We start from the raw sequence: 18,174 nt of genomic DNA on the forward strand, positions 1-18,174 counted from the left end.
AGTGCCGGATGTCGTGGCCGGCCAAGCCCGAGAGGAGAATCAGATGCTTGGGACCGTCTTCACTTCTTCTCCTGTCTCCATTCCCTCCTCCATACTACTCACTGGAAGCGGTAGCGCTATCATCACGAGCGCCGATGCATCAGGCATCTCTCCTACACACATTGGTGATCTACCCTGATGCGCGCTTGCCGCCTCGGGCGTCATCGCACCGACAACAGGGCCGACGGGCCTCGACTCCCCGCACGAGCAGCGGCCCAAACGATGGGGAGTTCGAGCTGATCGGTACTACGCGCAACCTCACAGGCAGCAGCTTGATGCCTTTGTGCTTTGACATGTGAGTCGCCGCCGCAGACTCTGCTCTTTCTTCCTGCGCCAAGCCGTTGTGTCGGCATTGCTTGATTGGGCCACATTCCGCAACACCTACTTCATCACGTTCCCTTCTTCACTCTCTTTTGTTTCCTGATCTCTACGTGACACAAACACTGAAACAACACATTGTCACCACAGGCCCAGGTCAGAAGGTCGACTGCAATGGCAACAACACTCCAGAATGGCACCTCATCCACGGCCGTCATGGAGCCTGTCCAACTGCAGCCACTCTCACTGAAGCAGGAAACATCATCATCGAAACAGCCATCTGTAGGCGGCCGCAGTCTACGTTCGATCAAGACGGACGACGGCAGCGATGATCGCAACGAATCGCTTCCATCGCCAACGACAGCCAGCCAGCCACAGGAGACTTGGAGAAATCCCAAAGGCAACATCTACAAGGTGTCGGCAACCTTCTGGGCCTTTATCGTAATGGGCATGAACGACGCAACCTATGGAGCCATCATCCCGTACCTCCAGACTTACTACAACTTGCGATACGCCATCGTCTCACTGGTCTTCCTGTCGCCCTTTGTCGGCTACACTGCGAGTGCACTTTTGAACAACGCGATCCATCTTCGGTTTGGCCAGCGTGGAGTGGCCTTTCTTGGACCTCTTTGCCATCTGTTCGCCTACGTGATCAACTGTGTTCATCCACCATTTCCCGTCCTTGTCGTATCTTTTATCCTCGCTGGCTTCGGAAACGGACTTTTAGACGCTGGCTGGAACGCCTGGATTGGTGCCATGGCAAATGCAAACGAAATGCTCGGGCTTCTTCATGCGACCTACGGACTCGGTGCAACTATTGCTCCTTTGATCGCCACGAGCATGATCACCAAAGCCAACCTCCCGTGGTTCAACTGGTACTACTGTATGGTTGGCTTCGCTGCCCTTGAGCTCGTATGGTCAGTGCACGCATTCTGGCCTGAGACTGGTGTAAAGTTCCGAGAGTCGAACGGCAGAACATCCGATGCCAAGGGCTCACGATTGAGAGAAGCACTGCTTCAGAGGCCAGCCGCTCGTGTCACTTGGCTTTGCGCACTCTTCCTGCTTGGCTACGTTGGTATCGAAGTTGCCTTGGGAGGATGGATAGTCGAATTCATGATACAAGTCAGGCACGCTGCTCCATTTCCCAGTGGCATGTCAGCTACAGGATACTGGTTAGGCATGACTGTCGGCCGGGTAGTACTGGGCTTTGTCACACCGAGAATCGGCGAGAAACTGGCCATCATGATTTACATTCCAATCTCGATGGGTCTGGAGCTGGTCTTTTGGCTTGTACCTCAATTCTACGTTTCGACGATCGCAGCAGCCCTCATTGGGTTCTTCCTTGGACCACTTTTCCCAGCGGTCGTGGTTGCGTGCACTAAACTTCTGCCGAAGCACCTCCACGTGTCGAGCATCGGCTTCGCAGCAGCATTCGGAGGCAGTGGCGGTGCAATCTTGCCATATGCAGTCGGCGCCATCGCGCAAGCAAAGGGTGTCGGTGTTCTGCAGCCAATTGTACTTGCATTGATGGCTGTGATACTGATGCTATGGTTCGGCCTGCCACGCATGAACAAGAAGAAGGAGTAGACAGCTCCTCATGACAGTAATACTACCACCACGGCAAAAGTTAAGAGTGCGTGCAATGAACCACTGCTTGGCATCACAACACACAAGTTTCGTCTCATCAAATCATGGTATGCAGATCGTCGCGCCAAGACAGTGAGGATCCGAAAGCCGCTTGTCACTGTGGCTGGTCGTCCAAAGAAGTGCAAAGGATCAAAACTCAAATTGGAGACGGCACAGCACCTGCACAAGAGTGTTTACGCTGCGCTGTAGCACCTTCCTCCAGGCCTAGCGCAGGATGATCCTGCTTCTGCACCTCGCGGTTGTCGCTCCGCAGATGCAGCATAGTGCGGCGTGGCCGACTTGATCAAAATGCACGTTGCGCCCCTGCACGGCAAAGTGCATGCGGCTCGTCCACCTACTGCATATCCTACAGAAAGTCGGCCAATATGCGGTTCAACCTAAGCACTGCATTTCTCTTAACATCAATATTACCCGACGCTCATGGCTGGCTGTTTGAGCGCGAAGCGGTAATCGTCAAGCCACGAGTACTCCTCCATCACATAGAGCGGCAAGATGCGAGCCCATTTCTCTTGGGACAGCATGGTTCTGCCACGGACAAGCGTCAGACTGGCCATCTTGAAGTCCCTCTATACAATCAGCGATCTTTCTACTTCATGAACATCTCATTGGGTGGCAGCAACGGCCAAGGCATAAGAGTGCAGCTCGACACTGGCAGCAGTGATCTCTGGGTCAACACACAGGAAGGCAGCGAGACTATCTGCAACTCGAATCTCTTCGGTCAGTGCCAGTCTGGAACCTATAATGCCAACAGCTCCTTCTCCTACAGATATGTCAACAGCGACTTCAACATTTCCTACGCCAGTGGTCGGCGTGTGACCGGTGATTATGTGACCGACTACCTGCATATTGGAGAATACTTGGTGATAAACCAGTTTCAGTTCGGCATTGGGTACGACTCCACCATGCAGAATGGGATCCTAGGGATCGGATATCCTGCAAATGAAGCTACAGTCCAGCAAGGCGGTCAGCAGTACCCCAACCTCCCTCAGCGCCTTGTCGACGACGGTCACATCCAAACAATGGCCTACAGCCTATGGCTCAACGACCTACACGCCGCCACGGGATCCATCCTCTTCGGTGGAATCGACACAGCGAAATTCGCCGGCGATCTCGTCACAGTTCCCATCAGACCAGGCTCGCCACGCTTCATCATTGGCCTCAGCGGTGTGGGCCAGAACGGAGACGCCACGTCCATGTCCGGTAACATCAACCTAGATGCCCTCCTCGACTCCGGCTCAACTTATACATACCTCCCCGACGACCTCACCCAAGACATCTACAAAGTCGTCGGCGCCGAACTCGTAAACGTCACAAACTTCCCCGGAGGCCTGAAAGCTGCGGTCATAGACTGCTCCGAAGCTCAAAGCGACCGCGTCTTCAATTTCCAGTTCGCGACCAACAAGGTCTTGAAGGTGGGCATGAACGAGCTGGTGCAGAGGGAGAGCAATATCGAGGATGCTAAATGTGTCTTTGGGATTCTGCCGGTCTCGGATAATGCGGAGGCTATCAGTGTTATTGGGGATACGGTGTTGAGGAGTGCGTATGTGGTGTATGATTTGCAGAATGATCAGATTAGTCTGGCGCAGACGGTGTTTAATGCTACGGGGGAGAATGTTGTGGAGATCGATGGGAGGGGGGTGTTGAATACGACGGGGATAATGAGTGTACAGGGGGATGTGCCGTCGTCTGCTGTGAGGAGTTCGAGTGTGTCGTTGCTACTGCTTGTTGTCTTACTCACTTGTTGTCTTGGATGGCAACCGGTGCGGTGATGTGGCGCATGTGTTGACAAGGATGCTGAGTTCAGCGCAACTTTATCTACTGCTGGCAAATATCTTCTTCCAACTTCACCTGGCTTCACACATCTCCACTACCTCTTGCTTGACAAGCACAAGTCGATCACCCCGCATCATGGGCCTCGCCGCCAGCAAGCTCCCACTGCCACACGGCGAAGAGTGAGTTACATGAAAGTCATCGCTGCGTGCCTTCACTAACCACCGTTCGCAGGATCTTGCGCTCTGGTGCCTATGCTGATCTCGAGCTGCGCTGCGGATCTCGACACTGGATGGTGCACAAGAACGTCCTCTGTCCTCAATCGGACTGGTTCAAAGCAGCCGGCGATGGTCGTTTCAGGGTATGTCGTTCCATATCGCGAATCCGATCGAGTGGCTGATCCCCAGGACAGGAGACAGAAGAACGTGTCATCATCCTCCACGACGACAACCCGGATGCAGTCGAAGCAATGCTCTCCCACCTCTACACGAAAGACTACAGCGACGCATTCTCCCTCCTCCAAAAGACGGCCTCAAAATCTCGCCCCGCGACCTTCAACGTCCGTGTCTTTGCTCTCGGCGAGAAGTAATTCATCCCCGGCCTGGCTGATCTGGCCGCGAAGAAGTTTGAGCTTCGCATCAAGCAAGTCAGCGGCACAGATCTCCTCGAAGCGACGGCAGAAGCATACGCAACCACTTATGATCTTTCCCGCAAGCTGAGAGACATCATCAGCACCTCACTCGTCGACAACGTCGACAAACTCTTCTCAGACTCCACTGGACGGAAAGCGTTCTGCAAGATCGCGGAGGCGCAGCCAACGTTCGCAGCAGATATTGGGAAGGTGCTTCACAAGCGAGCTCGTGTCTTGAGACACCTTGAGCGCAAAGTCATCGCATGCCCAATGTGCCACAAGGTCGGCGGTGAGCTGTCCCGAGAGAACAATGGTAGACGCATCATTTGCGTGTGTGGAGGATGTGCGAAGACTTCGCACTTCGACCTGTACAGATGGACCGACTCGATACAGCCCGCGCTTTACGGCTTGTGCAAGTTCACCATCTGGGCATTTGTTTTTGTGTTGGACAATGGGCTCTACATACCTCACCGCATCCGGTCTCCTTTGTTAGTAGTAACTTATTAGGAGCCGTATGCTCCTGTACGTACATGGTACCTCTCTGATTCATCATTTTGCTTGCTTATTGTGGGTGCTGAGGAAAATGTTCTTCTGAACAGTCCGTCCGCTGATGTTTCAGGCAGAAACCGCAGGCTCATATGGTGTGGTTCTTGGGGCAGACTGATCCGTCGTCGTCTGGGAAGATCAACATGAGGAAAGGTATCGATGAAAGCCTCGCGGATAAGAGACACGTAAACGACGGCCACAGAACACAAAGTGGTCGTTCATCTTTGCCGATGTCGAGAACTTGTACGTAAAGGTAAATGCCATCAACGTAGCAATGCTCCCAGGTATCTGGTCGGTCACTACGTACTAGGATCCAAAACCAACTTCCCACTCGTCCTCCGCCCCTCCAAATCCCCATGTGCTCTCGCCACCTGGCTTAACGGATACGTCTCATGAATCCTCACATCCAACTTATCCTTAAGCACAAAGTCAAACAACTCCTTCGTGTACCCCTCAAACTCGTCACTCGTAACAAGATACCCAAACAACGTCGGCCTCATCAACCTCGCGTTCTTCGGACTCAACTTCGCAATCGTAACCGGCGGCACAGCACCTGACGCATTCCCGAAAGAAATCATTGACCCCTTCCTCGCGAGGCAGCTGAGGGAGAGGTCGAAGGTATCTTTGCCTACGCCATCGAAGACGGCCGCGACGCCGGCGCCGCCGGTGAGTTCGTCGACTTTCGTCTTGACGTCTTCCTCGCTGTAGTTGATCATATACGTAGCTCCCGCCTTCTTCGCCGTCTCCACCTTCTCTTTCGTCGACGCAGTCCCGATAATATTCGCACCAATGCTCCTCAACAACTGACACAGCCACAACCCTGTACCGCCCGCGGCGGCATGTACCAGAATCCAGTCCCCCTTGTTCACATGATACGCCTCTCTTACCAGCGTCAACGCCGTGAGACCCTGCAGTAAGGACGCTGCGCCGATCTTCGGGTCCATGTTGCTGGGGACCTTGACAGTCTTCGCGGCAGGTGCGGCGGTGTACTCGGCATATGCGGATTCGGCCATCCAGACGACTTTGTCGCCTTCTTTGAGGCCTTGTGTTTCGCCGGAGCCGACTTGGACGATGGTGCCTTCGGCTTCGCGGCCGAGCATGTAGGGGAATTGGGGAGCTGGGTAGAGGCCTGTGCGGAAGTATCTATGGTGGCAGAAAATGTCAGTTGGGGCCATGCGAAGTTGCAGGTCAGACCTGGTCTTACGTGTCGATGAAGTTCACGCCAATGTAGTCGTTCTTGACGAGGACCTGGCCGTCTTTTGGTTGAGGCACGGGTAGGTCCGTCTTGTACTGGAGGACCTCTGTGCCGCCATGCTTCTCAATGATCACACCCTTCATGGTGCTTGGTATGGACGCCATGGCTCGTGTTTGGAGTGGTTTGGAAATGTGGGAGGAGATCGCAGCCGCTCTACGTGTTGGTGTGGAGGCCAGAGTTCTGGTGAAAGCAGTGCGCAGGAACATGAAAGAAAGATGAAGGAGGTTTGTGACAAGAGAAGACGGTGATGCTTGACCAACAAATGTTTCGTGTTTGTAAGCTCTTCGTGGGCCATTGGAAGCTCCTGCCCTTGACGCGATGCGCCTTGCCCCGCCTTGAGCTTGAGCCGAAATCGGTTGGCGGCTTCAACTCCGCCGGGTACTGCACTGGACAGCTTTTTGCAGTGAGCTGATCTACTACCTTCCGCAGCACGCGAAGCTGCCGCTATGACAAGTTCTCGGAATGTGCAGTAGCGAGCTTTGTCACCCTGCGATCAGCTGTTCCAATTCAGGTAGGCCGGACCGATGCGGTTGTCAACATCACAATCAATCTGGTGTGTTCTGCTCCTCCTCGTCCTCACGACGAACCATCTCCTTACCCTTCACGCCCTTCTTCGCGTTTTGACGTTGCATCCAAGCCTTCGGCGGTCCTGGTTCCTTCCAGTCTCGAATACGGTCGTTGAGCGTCCAGGTATAGAAGCTTGGGTAGGCGTGCTTGTAATGGTCGACGAACTCGATGCCATTGCTGAGCGTCTTCACCAAAGCTTCGATCTTGAGGCCTGGATAGCAGAAGCAAAGAGTGGCTTCGTCCACAAGGAGCTGGTGCTGGCTGCCGATCTTGGCCTTTTGCTGCTTGGTGACATGAGCTGGTAGGTCTTTGGGACCAGCACCTGGCATTTCCCACTGAACGCAGTGCAGCTTGCCCAGTGGCCTCGCAGTAGTGTTCTTGAGTCTGTCGTAGAGCTCCTTGCCTTCTCCGCTGGACATCTCGACGCTGACTATTTCGAGGCCTATCTCATCCTCGGAGGTGATTTCCAGCAGCTTGCCTTGCTGTGTGGCAGTCGCGTAGGCTGCGACTTGCTCGGATGTGCCCCAGGCCATTATGGCTGCGCTCAAGATCTTTGTGGCGTCCGCGACAGAGATGCCTTTGAAGTCGTCCGGATGCAACCACTCTGCGTTGGGGTCGACTGGTCGCATTTCCTTGTAGTAGCCGTCGTAGAGAGTTGAGCAGGCAATATTGAACTGGCCGGGCAGGAGATTGTCAACCTCCGCCAGCTTGATGAGCTCTTCGCCAGCTAGAACGCAGATGTCGCGAGCCTTCATGACCCGTTCTTCGTATTCTGGGCATACGTCGTGATAGATGAGGTAGTTGTAGAAATTGACCATGATGTTTGTTGTCTCGTCAACCGCCTTCTGATCCTTCCAGTTGTAGGCTGCCATGAACTCTATCGACAGGTAGGATTTGGCTACAGCCTCAAAGTCGACGACCCAGGTCGCACCGCCTTCTTGATCTTCGTAGATTCCATCAAGAACGGCCTCCGATACAGCGTATCGTGCTTTCATAGCCTCAATCTGATCCTTGTCGTAATCCTCGAGATCAGTCTTGCTGAGACCACCTGTGAACATGGCTTGCCCTCCGGCGAAGCCGCCGAACATGATGAAGGACCCGAAGATCTTGGCAGTGTTCTGGTGCATCTTGCGCTTCGAGGTGTAACGAGTGACAGCGTGCTGGATGCGCTCTGTGAAGGCTTCTTCCGGATCGAACAGTCTGCGCTCTGTTTCGTGATCGGCGGGAGTGATAGGACCCTCGACAAAGTCCTTCTCGAACCCAGTGGGCTTGAACATTGCCTTCGTCATCCATGGCTTCTCGACCATCTGCGCATTTCGCTCCAGACTCGGATTAACCTTTGGTACGACCACCACGCTTTTCTGCAATGGCTGCTTCCGACGAATGAGCTTATTCTTCCAGACCACGAAGGTATCGTTTGGCAGAGAGAGTGCAGCCTTGACGCGCGCCGCTGGCTTGTATTGCTTCATCTTCCTGAAGCCCATGATGGTGCTGAGCGATACCCAGCCATCGCCATACTCGCCTGCCTTGCTGAGCAAGTGAGCATCGTGAGGTAGGTTCTCATCGCTGAAGTAGAACTCGACCTGGCGAATGATCTCGTCCCTTTGCTCGTGAGGTTGTATCGCGAGGGGTTCGCTTTCGATGGTCCAGTTGGGGACGTTGTTGGCTGGTTCTGGTACTGTCTGATTTGTGGGGGTGCCATTGTTGGAAGTTCCGTTCGTCTGTGCTGGGTTACTGTCATTCTCGGCTGGATTGGTGTTCTCGGAGACTGTCTCGGAAGCTGCCTCGGGAGCTGGTGTGGGCGGTGCTAGGTCGGTGGTGTCAGTGAGTGATGCCGGAGATGGCATTGTGTCTGCAGTGTCGTTAGTCATGTCTGTGTTGTTAGTGCCACGAGTGTGGTGGTAATTGTATTCGCAGTGGTGGTCTGCGTGAGCAAAGTGGTGGTTGTATTGGTTCAAGCTGCCATCAGCTCAGGATGTTTGTTCTCTAGAAGAGGAGACGGCTCAAGTGAGAAAGAGCAGCTTGAGGATGCATGTGCAACGCGCTAGGGACGCGAACGCACGTGCCGTAACACTCGACCGTCCAGTGTCCCTTTGCTCCTTCTCCATCAACCTCCACCGAACATGCCGACTGCCATCGGACTGTCACAAGTACATGTATTTTGAAGGTCCATCATACCGTACCATTCAATAGCAAACATGTCTCACGTACGGGGCCACAGATTGCGTGGACTATGGAACGTCAGTTCGAAGTTGTGGCTGACACCATTGGACGAATACCGAACGAGCCTATGAGTATGCTCGGAAACCACAACCCACCGCCTTGCATACGTAGTCAAGAGCCACCGTGCAGCACCATGAGTGCGGTAGGTACGATGGGCGTCGTTGCGTATATAAAGCTCTTCTGGAGTTCCCACTCACAACATACCCAGTAAGTACCATCATGAGGTTCGTTCTGTTTGCCTTGCTATGCCAGCTGGCATCCGCTCTACCAAACCAGGACAGCAATCCCATCGTCAAGACGTCCGTCGGCACGTATACCGGCATCGTCAACAGCTCAGCACCTCACGTTCGAGAGTTTCTAGGCATACGCTATGCCTACCCTCCTGTTGAAGACCTGCGATTCGCGGCACCACAAAAGCTAGACGCCACGAGCAATGACACCTTCGACGCAACACATTATGCCCCATCATGTCCGCAGCCCAGAACCACGACACCCTTCATCGGCAATCAAGTCCTGCCAGAGATCACTATCAACGGACCAATATCCGACGACTGCCTGGCTCTCAACGTCTTCACGCCAGTTGGAGCGAAGAATTTGCCGGTACTCGTGTTCCTGCCTGGAGGAGGCTTCAAGACTGGCGGTACGAATGTCGACTATCAGTGGCCAGGCCATTGGGTCGAGCGAACGCAAGGGCACATTGTCGTTTCCATCAACTACAGGCTCAACATCTTCGGTTTCCCAAACGCTGCTGGTCTGACTGAGCAGAATGTCGGAATCCTTGATCAGCGTGCTGGCCTGGAGTGGGTGCGAGATAACATACATGCCTTCGGTGGTGATCGTAAGTCCACCGTATACTCCATCTTTCAAGACTCCCACTGATCGACCTCCAGCCTCAAAGATCACCCTCATGGGCCAATCCGCCGGCGCCGCCTCAGCAGACGCTCACAACTTCGCTTACTGGCAAGACCCCATCTACACCGGCTTCTTCGGCATGTCAGGCACAGTCTTCATCGGCGCTCTACCAAACGATGTCGAACACACGAACTTCTCCTTCGTCGCCGAAAATGCAGGCTGCAATATTTCCGTGCCCGAGGCACAGCTGGCATGTATGCGCCTTATTCCTCACACGAGAATCACAGACTTCACACAGTCCTACTCTGAAGGAGCAGCTTCAGCTGGTCCACTCAGTTTCCTCCCTGTGCCGGACGAGAAGGTCATGTTTTCAAACTACACTGAGAGGTATGCACTTGGCAAAGTGTCAGATCGACCAGCTACATTCTCCACCTGCGAGAATGAAGGAGCTTCGCAAGTGGCCTATAACGTCGCTGGAAGCGATCAGGCCTTAGCTGAGCAAGTCACACTCGACATGTTCCAATGTCCAGCAGTACTTTCCACGAACCTCCGTTCTGCATTCAACCTCACCACGTACCGCTACCTTTACTCCGGCAACTTCAGTAACGTCAGTACGTTACCATGGCTCGGTGCTTACCATGGTTCGGACGTGCCAATGCTATTCGGCACGCACCAGGACCACGCCAATGGACAAGGACCGTCTACGGAGCTGGAGTATGAGACGAGTGAGAAGATGCGGGACTTTTTGATGGCGTTCATGCGAGATCCTCATGTCGGTCTGGAGGCTGAAGGCTGGCAGTCAGAGATGTTGAGGTTTGGAGCGGATGGGACTGCTGTGCAGCAGATCCCGACCGAATTTGTGGATCAGTCCTGTGCCTGATATGAGCTCAAAGCTGCTTTTGCATTTCGCTCGCTGGCTTGAAACGCTCAAAACTCGCAAAGAAGAAGTAGTAGTATTTACAAAGAAGTCCCCGTCTGCGCAACTTGGCGCGTGTGTGGCTGTACCATATGTCCTGGCTCTGTGTATGCCCAAAAATCCAAGCCTTATCATCTCAATCATGAAAACTCGCAACAAGCTGTCGAGAGAGCTTCCAGCCCCTCAGAACTCCCCCCCTTAATCGAGATCACACCCACAAGTTGCAGTCGTCCACCCAGTGAGTCGGTTGGCGACGTTCGACGCGTAGCAGTGCGTCGCCACCCCACCGGCGAGGTCACCGTCTGAGGCAACGGAGCCGGAGTTGTAGATGCGCGCCGCTTTGTAGTACTTTGAAACGTCGTCGCAGCCTGCTTTTTGGAGGGCGTAGACTAGTGACATGTCGCCGGGGTTGCTGCCGTTGGTGCCTTGGGAGATCATTTGGGTGATCGAGTCTGCTGGACACGGACTCTGCCCCTGCGGCGCCGTAGCAGTGCCCGGATTGCACGTCGCCGTCCCCTTAAAACTCTGCATCAACCCAGGGTTGCTGACACTATACGTCGTCGTCGGCGCGCGCACACATCCATTACTCTCCTGCATCACGATCGCGAGGACGAAGCGCTCATCAACCCCACTCGAGGCCGCGACGGATTGGATGGCGGATTTGAGGTTGGCGTTCTCCTCGTCGGAGTTGTTGGGTACGCCCCATTGTGTGCAGGATTTGGCCATGATGTCGAGGTTCGACGTCCAGGCGGCGTCGAAGGAGATCCAGGTTGATTCGGAGGGCCAGCCGGAGGAGGCTTCGCCGGTGCCGGTGTACATTTTGTAGATGTTGCCGAGGCCGGTGGAGCCGGAGGAGGAGGAGGAGGTGCTGGAGTAGGTGGGTGCTGAGGGGGAGGCTGAGGCCACGGGGGCGGCGTAGGTGGTGGAGGAGATGGATGTGGTGGTTGGAGCGCTGTAGATTGACGCTTCCATGGTCTTGGATGTGGCCACAGGTGCCTGTGCGGTTGAGGAAGAAGAGGGAGCAGTGTATGCGGGAGCTTCGGGACTGGCTGGAGACTCAGCAGGACTGCTGTATGCCGGAGGTGCCACGCCATAAGTCTGTGGGTGATGACCCTTATCCGTGATGGCAGATGCCTTCGTCACAAGGGTAGTAGCAGGTGCCGAGTAGACGTTCGGCACATCCAAGGAGAGCGTCGGCCACGCGACCTTGCTCATCTGCTCAGACATCGAGAAAGCCACTGGCTCTACGTAAGCGGGAGCGGTGGGCGCAGTGCTGTTAGCAGGTGCGGTCTCGCTCGCGTCTCCGTTGCATGCGCCGAATTGGCATCCCGCGCCACAGTAGTCGCTGTCTGTGCCGCAGTAGCCCCATTGCGAGCAGCAGTATCCAGTACCGCATGTGAAGCCAGTGCTGCCGCCGCATGTGCCGAAGTTCCAGTCGATGTGGTCTCGTCCAGCGAGGGTCACATCGTGCTTCTTGGCGTGGAGGTGCTGGTGGCTATGGCCATGTGGGACTGCGGTAGTCAATGCGGCAGCCAGGCCGAGGATGGTGAGCGCGTGCATCTTGATGAATATCGTGAGTGGTAGTGGGCTGTGCTGTTGGTGTGGCTGTTGGGTTGTTGTGGTAGTGATTCTGTTGTTGAGTTGTCGGCGCGGTATCTGGCTGGCAGATTCTACGTCTTGTTCTTCTTCTTCTTCTTCTTCAATGAGTGTGGTGACAGATCTCAGATCTGTCTGTTAATGAGTGACTGGTCGACTAGCGACTTGTAACGAGAGACAATGAGCACAAAAGGCACGAGACAGCGAGCAGCAGTTGTAGCGACGAGGTGCAAGAGGTTACGAGAAGGAGAAATACTACCTATAAGGTGGGCCCCTCACAGCCGCAACGGTCGACCCGCAAAAGCACATGCACACAAACGCTCAAGTGGACGGATCACATATGCACAAAAGCGCCGTCTAGAGCTCCTCGCATAGCTGAGAACTCGGTTATAGGGGCAGAATGGTGAAAGCTTGTCCCTGGCACACGAGCTCCTCCTGCTGTGGGATCTGTCCAAAGGGCCACAAAATACGACCTTACACTTGTTACTGAGATGTCAGGGGAGAATAGGTGCGGTGGTCTTCAGCCAATCAAAGTGCAGGACTCGTGCCCATCATCGTGCATGTGGTGATCGGCCTGGTCCGCCGCAGCCAGAGAAGCTTTCAGTCGCAGATCTAACTGTTGTCGGCAAAGTCCCCGTGGGCTCAGTACCAATGGGAGCGAGTTCTGTGGTGGGGAAGGGAGGATACACCTGAGTTTCAGTGGGTCAGCCTTCTGTTTCACAGCGGAAATGTGTAACCAATGGCTGCGGTGCCTTCGCGCTGTGTTCGTAAAGCAGCAGGATCAAGAATTGCTCCGCGTCTTGATGTCGTGGTTGCTCAAAGCATGGCCAGAACGTACCTTGTGCCTCCTTCTCCTTTGCGAGGTCGTAGAGGAAGAAGTCGATCAGAACGGCATTGACGTTGGCATCGGGGTGTGCTTTGAGGATCTCGCGTTTGATCAACTCAACTGCCCAGATGCTGCAGCCACTGTTTGAATACGATCGTCAGTACATGCATGATTGTTCCTGGGTTTCGGAACACGCCTAATGATGGGAAAACAAGCTCACCGGAGTTGCACTTCCCAGGAGTGTCCAGATTCAATGCGTCCAAAATTCTGGATTCGGTAGCCCAGAGGTGGGCTGTACGTCAGTACTCCAAAGGAGTGCAGGACTTGAGGCACGCGATAGTCTAGAACACGAAGCAGGCGTCAGCTTTGCTCCCAATGCACGATTCCGGACAACAGCCATCGTCAAAAGAGGTGGCCGCCTTTGCAAAAGCTCGAGCATTTGACACGAGCAGCGGCAGAAACATCTTGGCTTCGCTCGCCGTGTTCTTCGAGAAGTGAGAAGCGCGCATGCCGCCTGGGGCTGTTGATGCCAGCAACATTTCTTCACGACTGTCGATATTGCTGCTGCTGCTGCTTTTGGCGCTGTTGTGACCATGTCTGCTGCCCATGGCCCTTGCTCCGGCTGGCTGCATGACTCCGCATGCTGTATCAACTTACCTGCAAACATTGTCAAGTGATCAATATCGTGAAAGTCGCCCAGCCCGGTGCCATTGAGAGCCGCCCACAAGTCTGCTACGAAGATCTGAGCGCGCTTGAGTAGGCGCACTTTGCGGCCATCGAATCTAGTCTCATCTCGAAAAGACGGAAAGTGATGTGCAAGCAAGTTGACCAGCTTTCCAGCCGACTTGTCGGCTTGTTGTATCAGTCGGGCCACTGCATGGTCTGGCCTCTGAGTTCTGGTCCGGGATCCGGATAGCTGCGCGGTGCCACTCTGCGACTGCAACGTAAGGGGACCGTCCGTCACCACGGTTGGCGGCACAGCGTCTTGTGCATCCGATGAAAGAACTTGGTCGCTCGAGTGTTGTTGGTCCAGAGTTGTATTGGATTGCTCACACTGACTTGTCAACTCTAGTAGTGCTTCGCTTGATTCCCTCGAACCAGAAACAATCTCCGGGTGATCATTGGACACAACTTGGCATGATCCGACAGCTTTCGCTGAAGAGTCGCCGACGTGCGACTTGTCCAGGACTGGAGGGCCATCGATGTCGCTGCGCGAGCCTTGTCTATACTCGCTTCCCTCATCAAGCAGTTCGGTCGTCTGCGGTGCAGCTTCTTCCATCTCGTCGTCATCTCCATCACCAGGAAAGTTCTAACAGATCAGTAATATGTCGTTGAGAGCTTGACTCCTGCGTACCTCATGGAGTATCTTGCCAGCCTCTCTTAGACTCGCAATTCGCTCTTCGAGAAGCGTTATCTGCTCTGCAGTTGCGCTACGGAAAACGTTGTGGGCTATTTGATCGGAGAACTCCTGGCTTGTCCAGTACCCAGGTGTCGTGATAGGTATGCCTTCGTCCAACGCTCTGCGAAGACATGCCACGAGGCTGTTGTAGCCAGTCCATCGGGTGCCACGATACTCGACTTGGTAACGTTCTTCACTGCTCAATTCGGACCAGAAGCTTCATATTGGTCAACAAAGAAAGATCGTTCTAGAGACATCACTTCTTGTACGTACGAGTAGTTCAAGAGGTCCATGGTAAAGATGAAGTTGACGATATCATTCTCGCTGAAGCCCTCGCTCGGTCTAGGATGGAGCTCATTCTGCATCCAAGTCTCCGTCGAATAGCTCTTCTGCTGCATACTCTTGTGAATCTCAGCAGCAGCAGCTTTCGTGCCATACATATCGATGGAAACGTCGATGGCATTGTTGTAGATGTACTCGGCATCCTTCAAGACACCTGGGATCTGAGGTCAGCCATGATGGCTATGTTCGAGGCAACGGAGAGACCACGCTCCAGACCACCAGTACGTTGGGAGAGTAGGAGATCATTGCCATTGGTACCTACCAGTATTGCTTGTGATCTCAGTGGACTTCTTCCTGCCAATGCCCAGAGTCTGTCTGAGCAACTCCAGAAGCTCCCGATCGGCCTCGTCGTCGCTCATTCTGGCTGTTCTGTACGTCAAGCCACACAATCACTCCCGATCGCAATGACCCGTTGTTTGTCGAGAAGTGATACCTCATCTTGCCGGTTGATGTGCAAGATGTGTTTCACTTTCCTACACTGACCGCGTTCTGGCAAGGTTCACTCGGGCCGCTACGCGACAGCGAGCAGGGATGTTCGGAAGTGGATCGCGCTCAGGGCTGCGTTTGCGTTGCAACCACCAACCAACACCCACTCCTGCAGATCGACGCACACGACTCGACGTTTGATACCACATACCACGCGAACAGCATCATACCCCCTCCATCACCACCGCCGCTACCATATACACCACCGAGCTCATGGTCCTACCACCGCAGCGCATCCACGCAAGCTATCGCGGCTGCTGAGAGGCGCGGCGCGAATCGAGCGCGAATAGCATCACCACTTAGACATCACACATCACCCACCAACGACTGTCACTACAACACCACCACCGCCGCTACGATGCAGCGCCGCGACAGGTCCATCGCGCAATCGCTCGGACTCCCAACCATTAAGAAGGTCAAGGAGAGCAGAGTCTTGCTGGTCGGCGCTGGTGGCATCGGATGTGAGCTGCTGAAGAACCTTGTTTGCTGCGGGTTTGGTACTGGTCTCAAGCTGCCACAGAACCACAATGCTGCACAGCCAGCAGCGGCGGCCACAGAAGGCGAGCAGCCCCCAGCGAAGAAGGCCGAAATCGTGGTAATCGACCTGGACACCATCGATCTGAGCAATCTGAATCGGCAGTTCCTGTTTCGGAAACAACACATCAAGAAGCCCAAGGCAACAGTGGCGAAGGAGACGGCAAGCCAGTTCAACCCCGCCGTGAACATTGATGCGCACCATGCCTCCATTTTCGACTCGCAGTACAACGTGGAGTTCTTCGAAGGTTTCGATCTGGTCTTCAATGCGCTGGACAACCTGGCTGCGCGGCGGCATGTGAACAAGATGTGCCTGGCAGCGGATGTGGCGCTCATAGAGAGTGGCACGACTGGCTTTAATGGTCAGGTCCAGGCTATCAAGAAGGGTATCACTGAGTGCTACGATTGCAATGAGAAGCCGGTCACGAAATCGTTTCCAATCTGCACGATTCGCTCCACTCCATCGCAACCAATACACTGCATAGTCTGGGCCAAATCTTATCTACTACCGGAGCTCTTTGGCACAAGTGAGGAGGATTCGTCGGATATGCAAGTCACCGAGGGTGACAACGCGGAAGAGGTTGCCAAGCTGAAAGAGGAGGCCGAGGCGCTCAAGAACATACGGAGTCTCATGGGCAAGAGCGAGTTTGCACAGGCTATCTTCAACAAAGTGTTCCACGACGACATTGAGCGGTTACGTTCGATGGCTGAGATGTGGCAGACTCGGAAAGCGCCAGATGCGCTGCGGTTTGAATCCGTATGCATAGACACAAACCCAACTGCGCAAGGCGAGGCGATTGCTTCACAGGACCAGAATGTCTGGACACTGCAGGACAATTTGAAGGTCTTCTGCTACGCTGTCAAGACGCTCAGCAAGCGCATTCGGTCGGGCAAGGAGAATGTCATCGAGTTCGACAAGGATGACAAGGACACTCTTGACTTCGTCACGGCTGCGGCAAACCTGCGTTCCCACATCTTCGGCATCGAACTCAACACTGAGTGGGATGTCAAGCAAATGGCTGGCAACATCATCCCCGCTATTGCGACATCGAATGCTCTAACAGCAAGTCTATGTGTGCTTGAAGCATTCAAGATTTTCAAGAGCGAACTTCCAAGCAAAAGGCCAGCTACCAACAATGGCGCACCGAACACCCCTCCACTACTGGGTGGCGCGAAAATGACATTCTTGACATCCAAGAGCACCGATCGGATGATCACGAGCCAGAATCTCGTGGAAGCTAAGCCCGATTGCCCTGTCTGTTCTCCGTTCTACGCCAAGATACACATCAAGCAAGACTCTTCACCGACATTGCAGCAGCTCGTTGATTTACTCAAGAGGCGTCTAGATTACGAAGACTTCTCGATCACAGCTGATGCTGGGATGATCTACGACCCTGATTTGGAGGAGAATCTACCTAAAGCACTGAAAGACTTTGGCATCGATGGCAAGAGCATCGGCTTCCTTACGATCCAGGACGACAGCGACGAACCTAGGGTTGACCTGCAGCTCGCCGTAATTGCCAAGGAGCTTGATAGCGACGAGCTGGTCCTATTGCCACAGTCTATTGAGCTCGGCAAGAAGCCACCTAAGAAGACACTCATCAACGGCGAGAACCTCGTGGAAGCCAAATCTGATCCGGATCCTGCCCTTGAGCCTGGCTCTAGTACCAAGCGCAAGCGGGATGCCGAAGAAATGGTCGAGAGTGCGAAGAAGAAAGCCAAGGCGGATAAGGACGAACCGGTGTATGTTGTCGAAGACGACGGCGCAATACTTCTTGATAATTGAGACGATACCCAGCGGGAGCATAGGCAAGGAGTTCATGGCGTTACATCAACCAAGCTGCAGATCAGGCAGGATAGTGACGCATAGGCACATTTTGCCGTCGTGAAGATGAGTTCTTGCAGGATTCTGCGCATTCTCCGGTGGAGCCCAAGAGGTCAGATTCTTCGGTCGTGACAGGCTTCCGATGAGGCTTTTGCATACAGCACGGAGAAGGAGGGACATATGCAGTGATTGTGTATAGTAGGCGGAAAGCATCGCAGCTGCCTCCGCGACATCGACCGCGAGGCGCCCCCCACAAGAGAGGTGCCCGCGGTGCTCTCGAAGACAGACGGTAACAGCGAACACTGCAAGATAGATCTGGTACCTTCGATGCTGCTCATGGACTCGAGTCCAGACACGCCACTGTACTTCCAGTCCGTCAACGATTGAGACGCTTCACTTTTG

At 54.2% G+C, this 18,174-nt stretch overlaps 9 protein-coding genes across 9 annotated transcripts; 5 read left to right on the forward strand and 4 right to left on the reverse strand.

The window, feature by feature from the left end:
- Positions 1-531: 531 nt before the first annotated feature.
- Positions 532-1,944, forward strand: CLAFUR5_11528 (Bypass of stop codon protein 6; the record flags this gene model as incomplete). The annotated part of the gene is made up of 1 exon (XM_047910676.1): positions 532-1,944. One exon carries the CDS (start codon positions 532-534, stop codon positions 1,942-1,944), a length of 1,413 nt encoding a protein of 470 aa, XP_047765384.1.
- A 425-nt stretch (positions 1,945-2,369) lies between these two features.
- Positions 2,370-3,773, forward strand: CLAFUR5_11529 (putative aspartic-type endopeptidase OPSB; the record flags this gene model as incomplete). Its single annotated transcript, XM_047910677.1, has 1 exon — positions 2,370-3,773. One exon carries the CDS (start codon positions 2,370-2,372, stop codon positions 3,771-3,773), a length of 1,404 nt encoding a protein of 467 aa, XP_047765383.1.
- Positions 3,774-3,795: 22 nt separating this feature from the next.
- On the forward strand, positions 3,796-4,363 carry CLAFUR5_11530 (uncharacterized protein; the record flags this gene model as incomplete). Its single annotated transcript, XM_047910678.1, has 3 exons — positions 3,796-3,956; positions 4,009-4,135; positions 4,187-4,363. 3 exons carry the CDS (start codon positions 3,796-3,798, stop codon positions 4,361-4,363), a joined length of 465 nt encoding a protein of 154 aa, XP_047764940.1.
- An 887-nt stretch (positions 4,364-5,250) lies between these two features.
- On the reverse strand, positions 5,251-6,412 carry CLAFUR5_11531 (putative quinone oxidoreductase; the record flags this gene model as incomplete). The annotated part of the gene is made up of 2 exons (XM_047910679.1): positions 5,251-6,094; positions 6,156-6,412. The coding sequence occupies 2 exons, from the start codon at positions 6,410-6,412 to the stop codon at positions 5,251-5,253; spliced, it is 1,101 nt and encodes a 366-aa protein (XP_047764941.1).
- Positions 6,413-6,751: 339 nt separating this feature from the next.
- Positions 6,752-8,644, reverse strand: CLAFUR5_11532 (uncharacterized protein; the record flags this gene model as incomplete). Its single annotated transcript, XM_047910680.1, has 1 exon — positions 6,752-8,644. One exon carries the CDS (start codon positions 8,642-8,644, stop codon positions 6,752-6,754), a length of 1,893 nt encoding a protein of 630 aa, XP_047764942.1.
- Positions 8,645-9,215: 571 nt separating this feature from the next.
- Positions 9,216-10,728, forward strand: CLAFUR5_11533 (Acetylcholinesterase; the record flags this gene model as incomplete). Its single annotated transcript, XM_047910681.1, has 2 exons — positions 9,216-9,834; positions 9,887-10,728. The coding sequence occupies 2 exons, from the start codon at positions 9,216-9,218 to the stop codon at positions 10,726-10,728; spliced, it is 1,461 nt and encodes a 486-aa protein (XP_047764943.1).
- Positions 10,729-10,962: 234 nt separating this feature from the next.
- CLAFUR5_11534 (uncharacterized protein) lies at positions 10,963-11,991 on the reverse strand (the record flags this gene model as incomplete). Its single annotated transcript, XM_047910682.1, has 1 exon — positions 10,963-11,991. The coding sequence occupies one exon, from the start codon at positions 11,989-11,991 to the stop codon at positions 10,963-10,965; it is 1,029 nt and encodes a 342-aa protein (XP_047764944.1).
- A 1,011-nt stretch (positions 11,992-13,002) lies between these two features.
- On the reverse strand, positions 13,003-15,286 carry CLAFUR5_11535 (Queuosine salvage protein; the record flags this gene model as incomplete). Its single annotated transcript, XM_047910683.1, has 7 exons — positions 13,003-13,049; positions 13,199-13,326; positions 13,407-13,527; positions 13,844-14,495; positions 14,541-14,802; positions 14,859-15,081; positions 15,190-15,286. The coding sequence occupies 7 exons, from the start codon at positions 15,284-15,286 to the stop codon at positions 13,003-13,005; spliced, it is 1,530 nt and encodes a 509-aa protein (XP_047764945.1).
- A 485-nt stretch (positions 15,287-15,771) lies between these two features.
- Positions 15,772-17,733, forward strand: CLAFUR5_11536 (Ubiquitin-activating enzyme E1-like; the record flags this gene model as incomplete). The annotated part of the gene is made up of 1 exon (XM_047910684.1): positions 15,772-17,733. One exon carries the CDS (start codon positions 15,772-15,774, stop codon positions 17,731-17,733), a length of 1,962 nt encoding a protein of 653 aa, XP_047764946.1.
- Positions 17,734-18,174: the final 441 nt, after the last annotated feature.

The sequence above is a fragment of the Fulvia fulva genome, chromosome 8 (genome assembly GCF_020509005.1).
Source record: "Fulvia fulva chromosome 8, complete sequence".
Taxonomy (NCBI): domain Eukaryota; kingdom Fungi; phylum Ascomycota; class Dothideomycetes; order Mycosphaerellales; family Mycosphaerellaceae; genus Fulvia; species Fulvia fulva.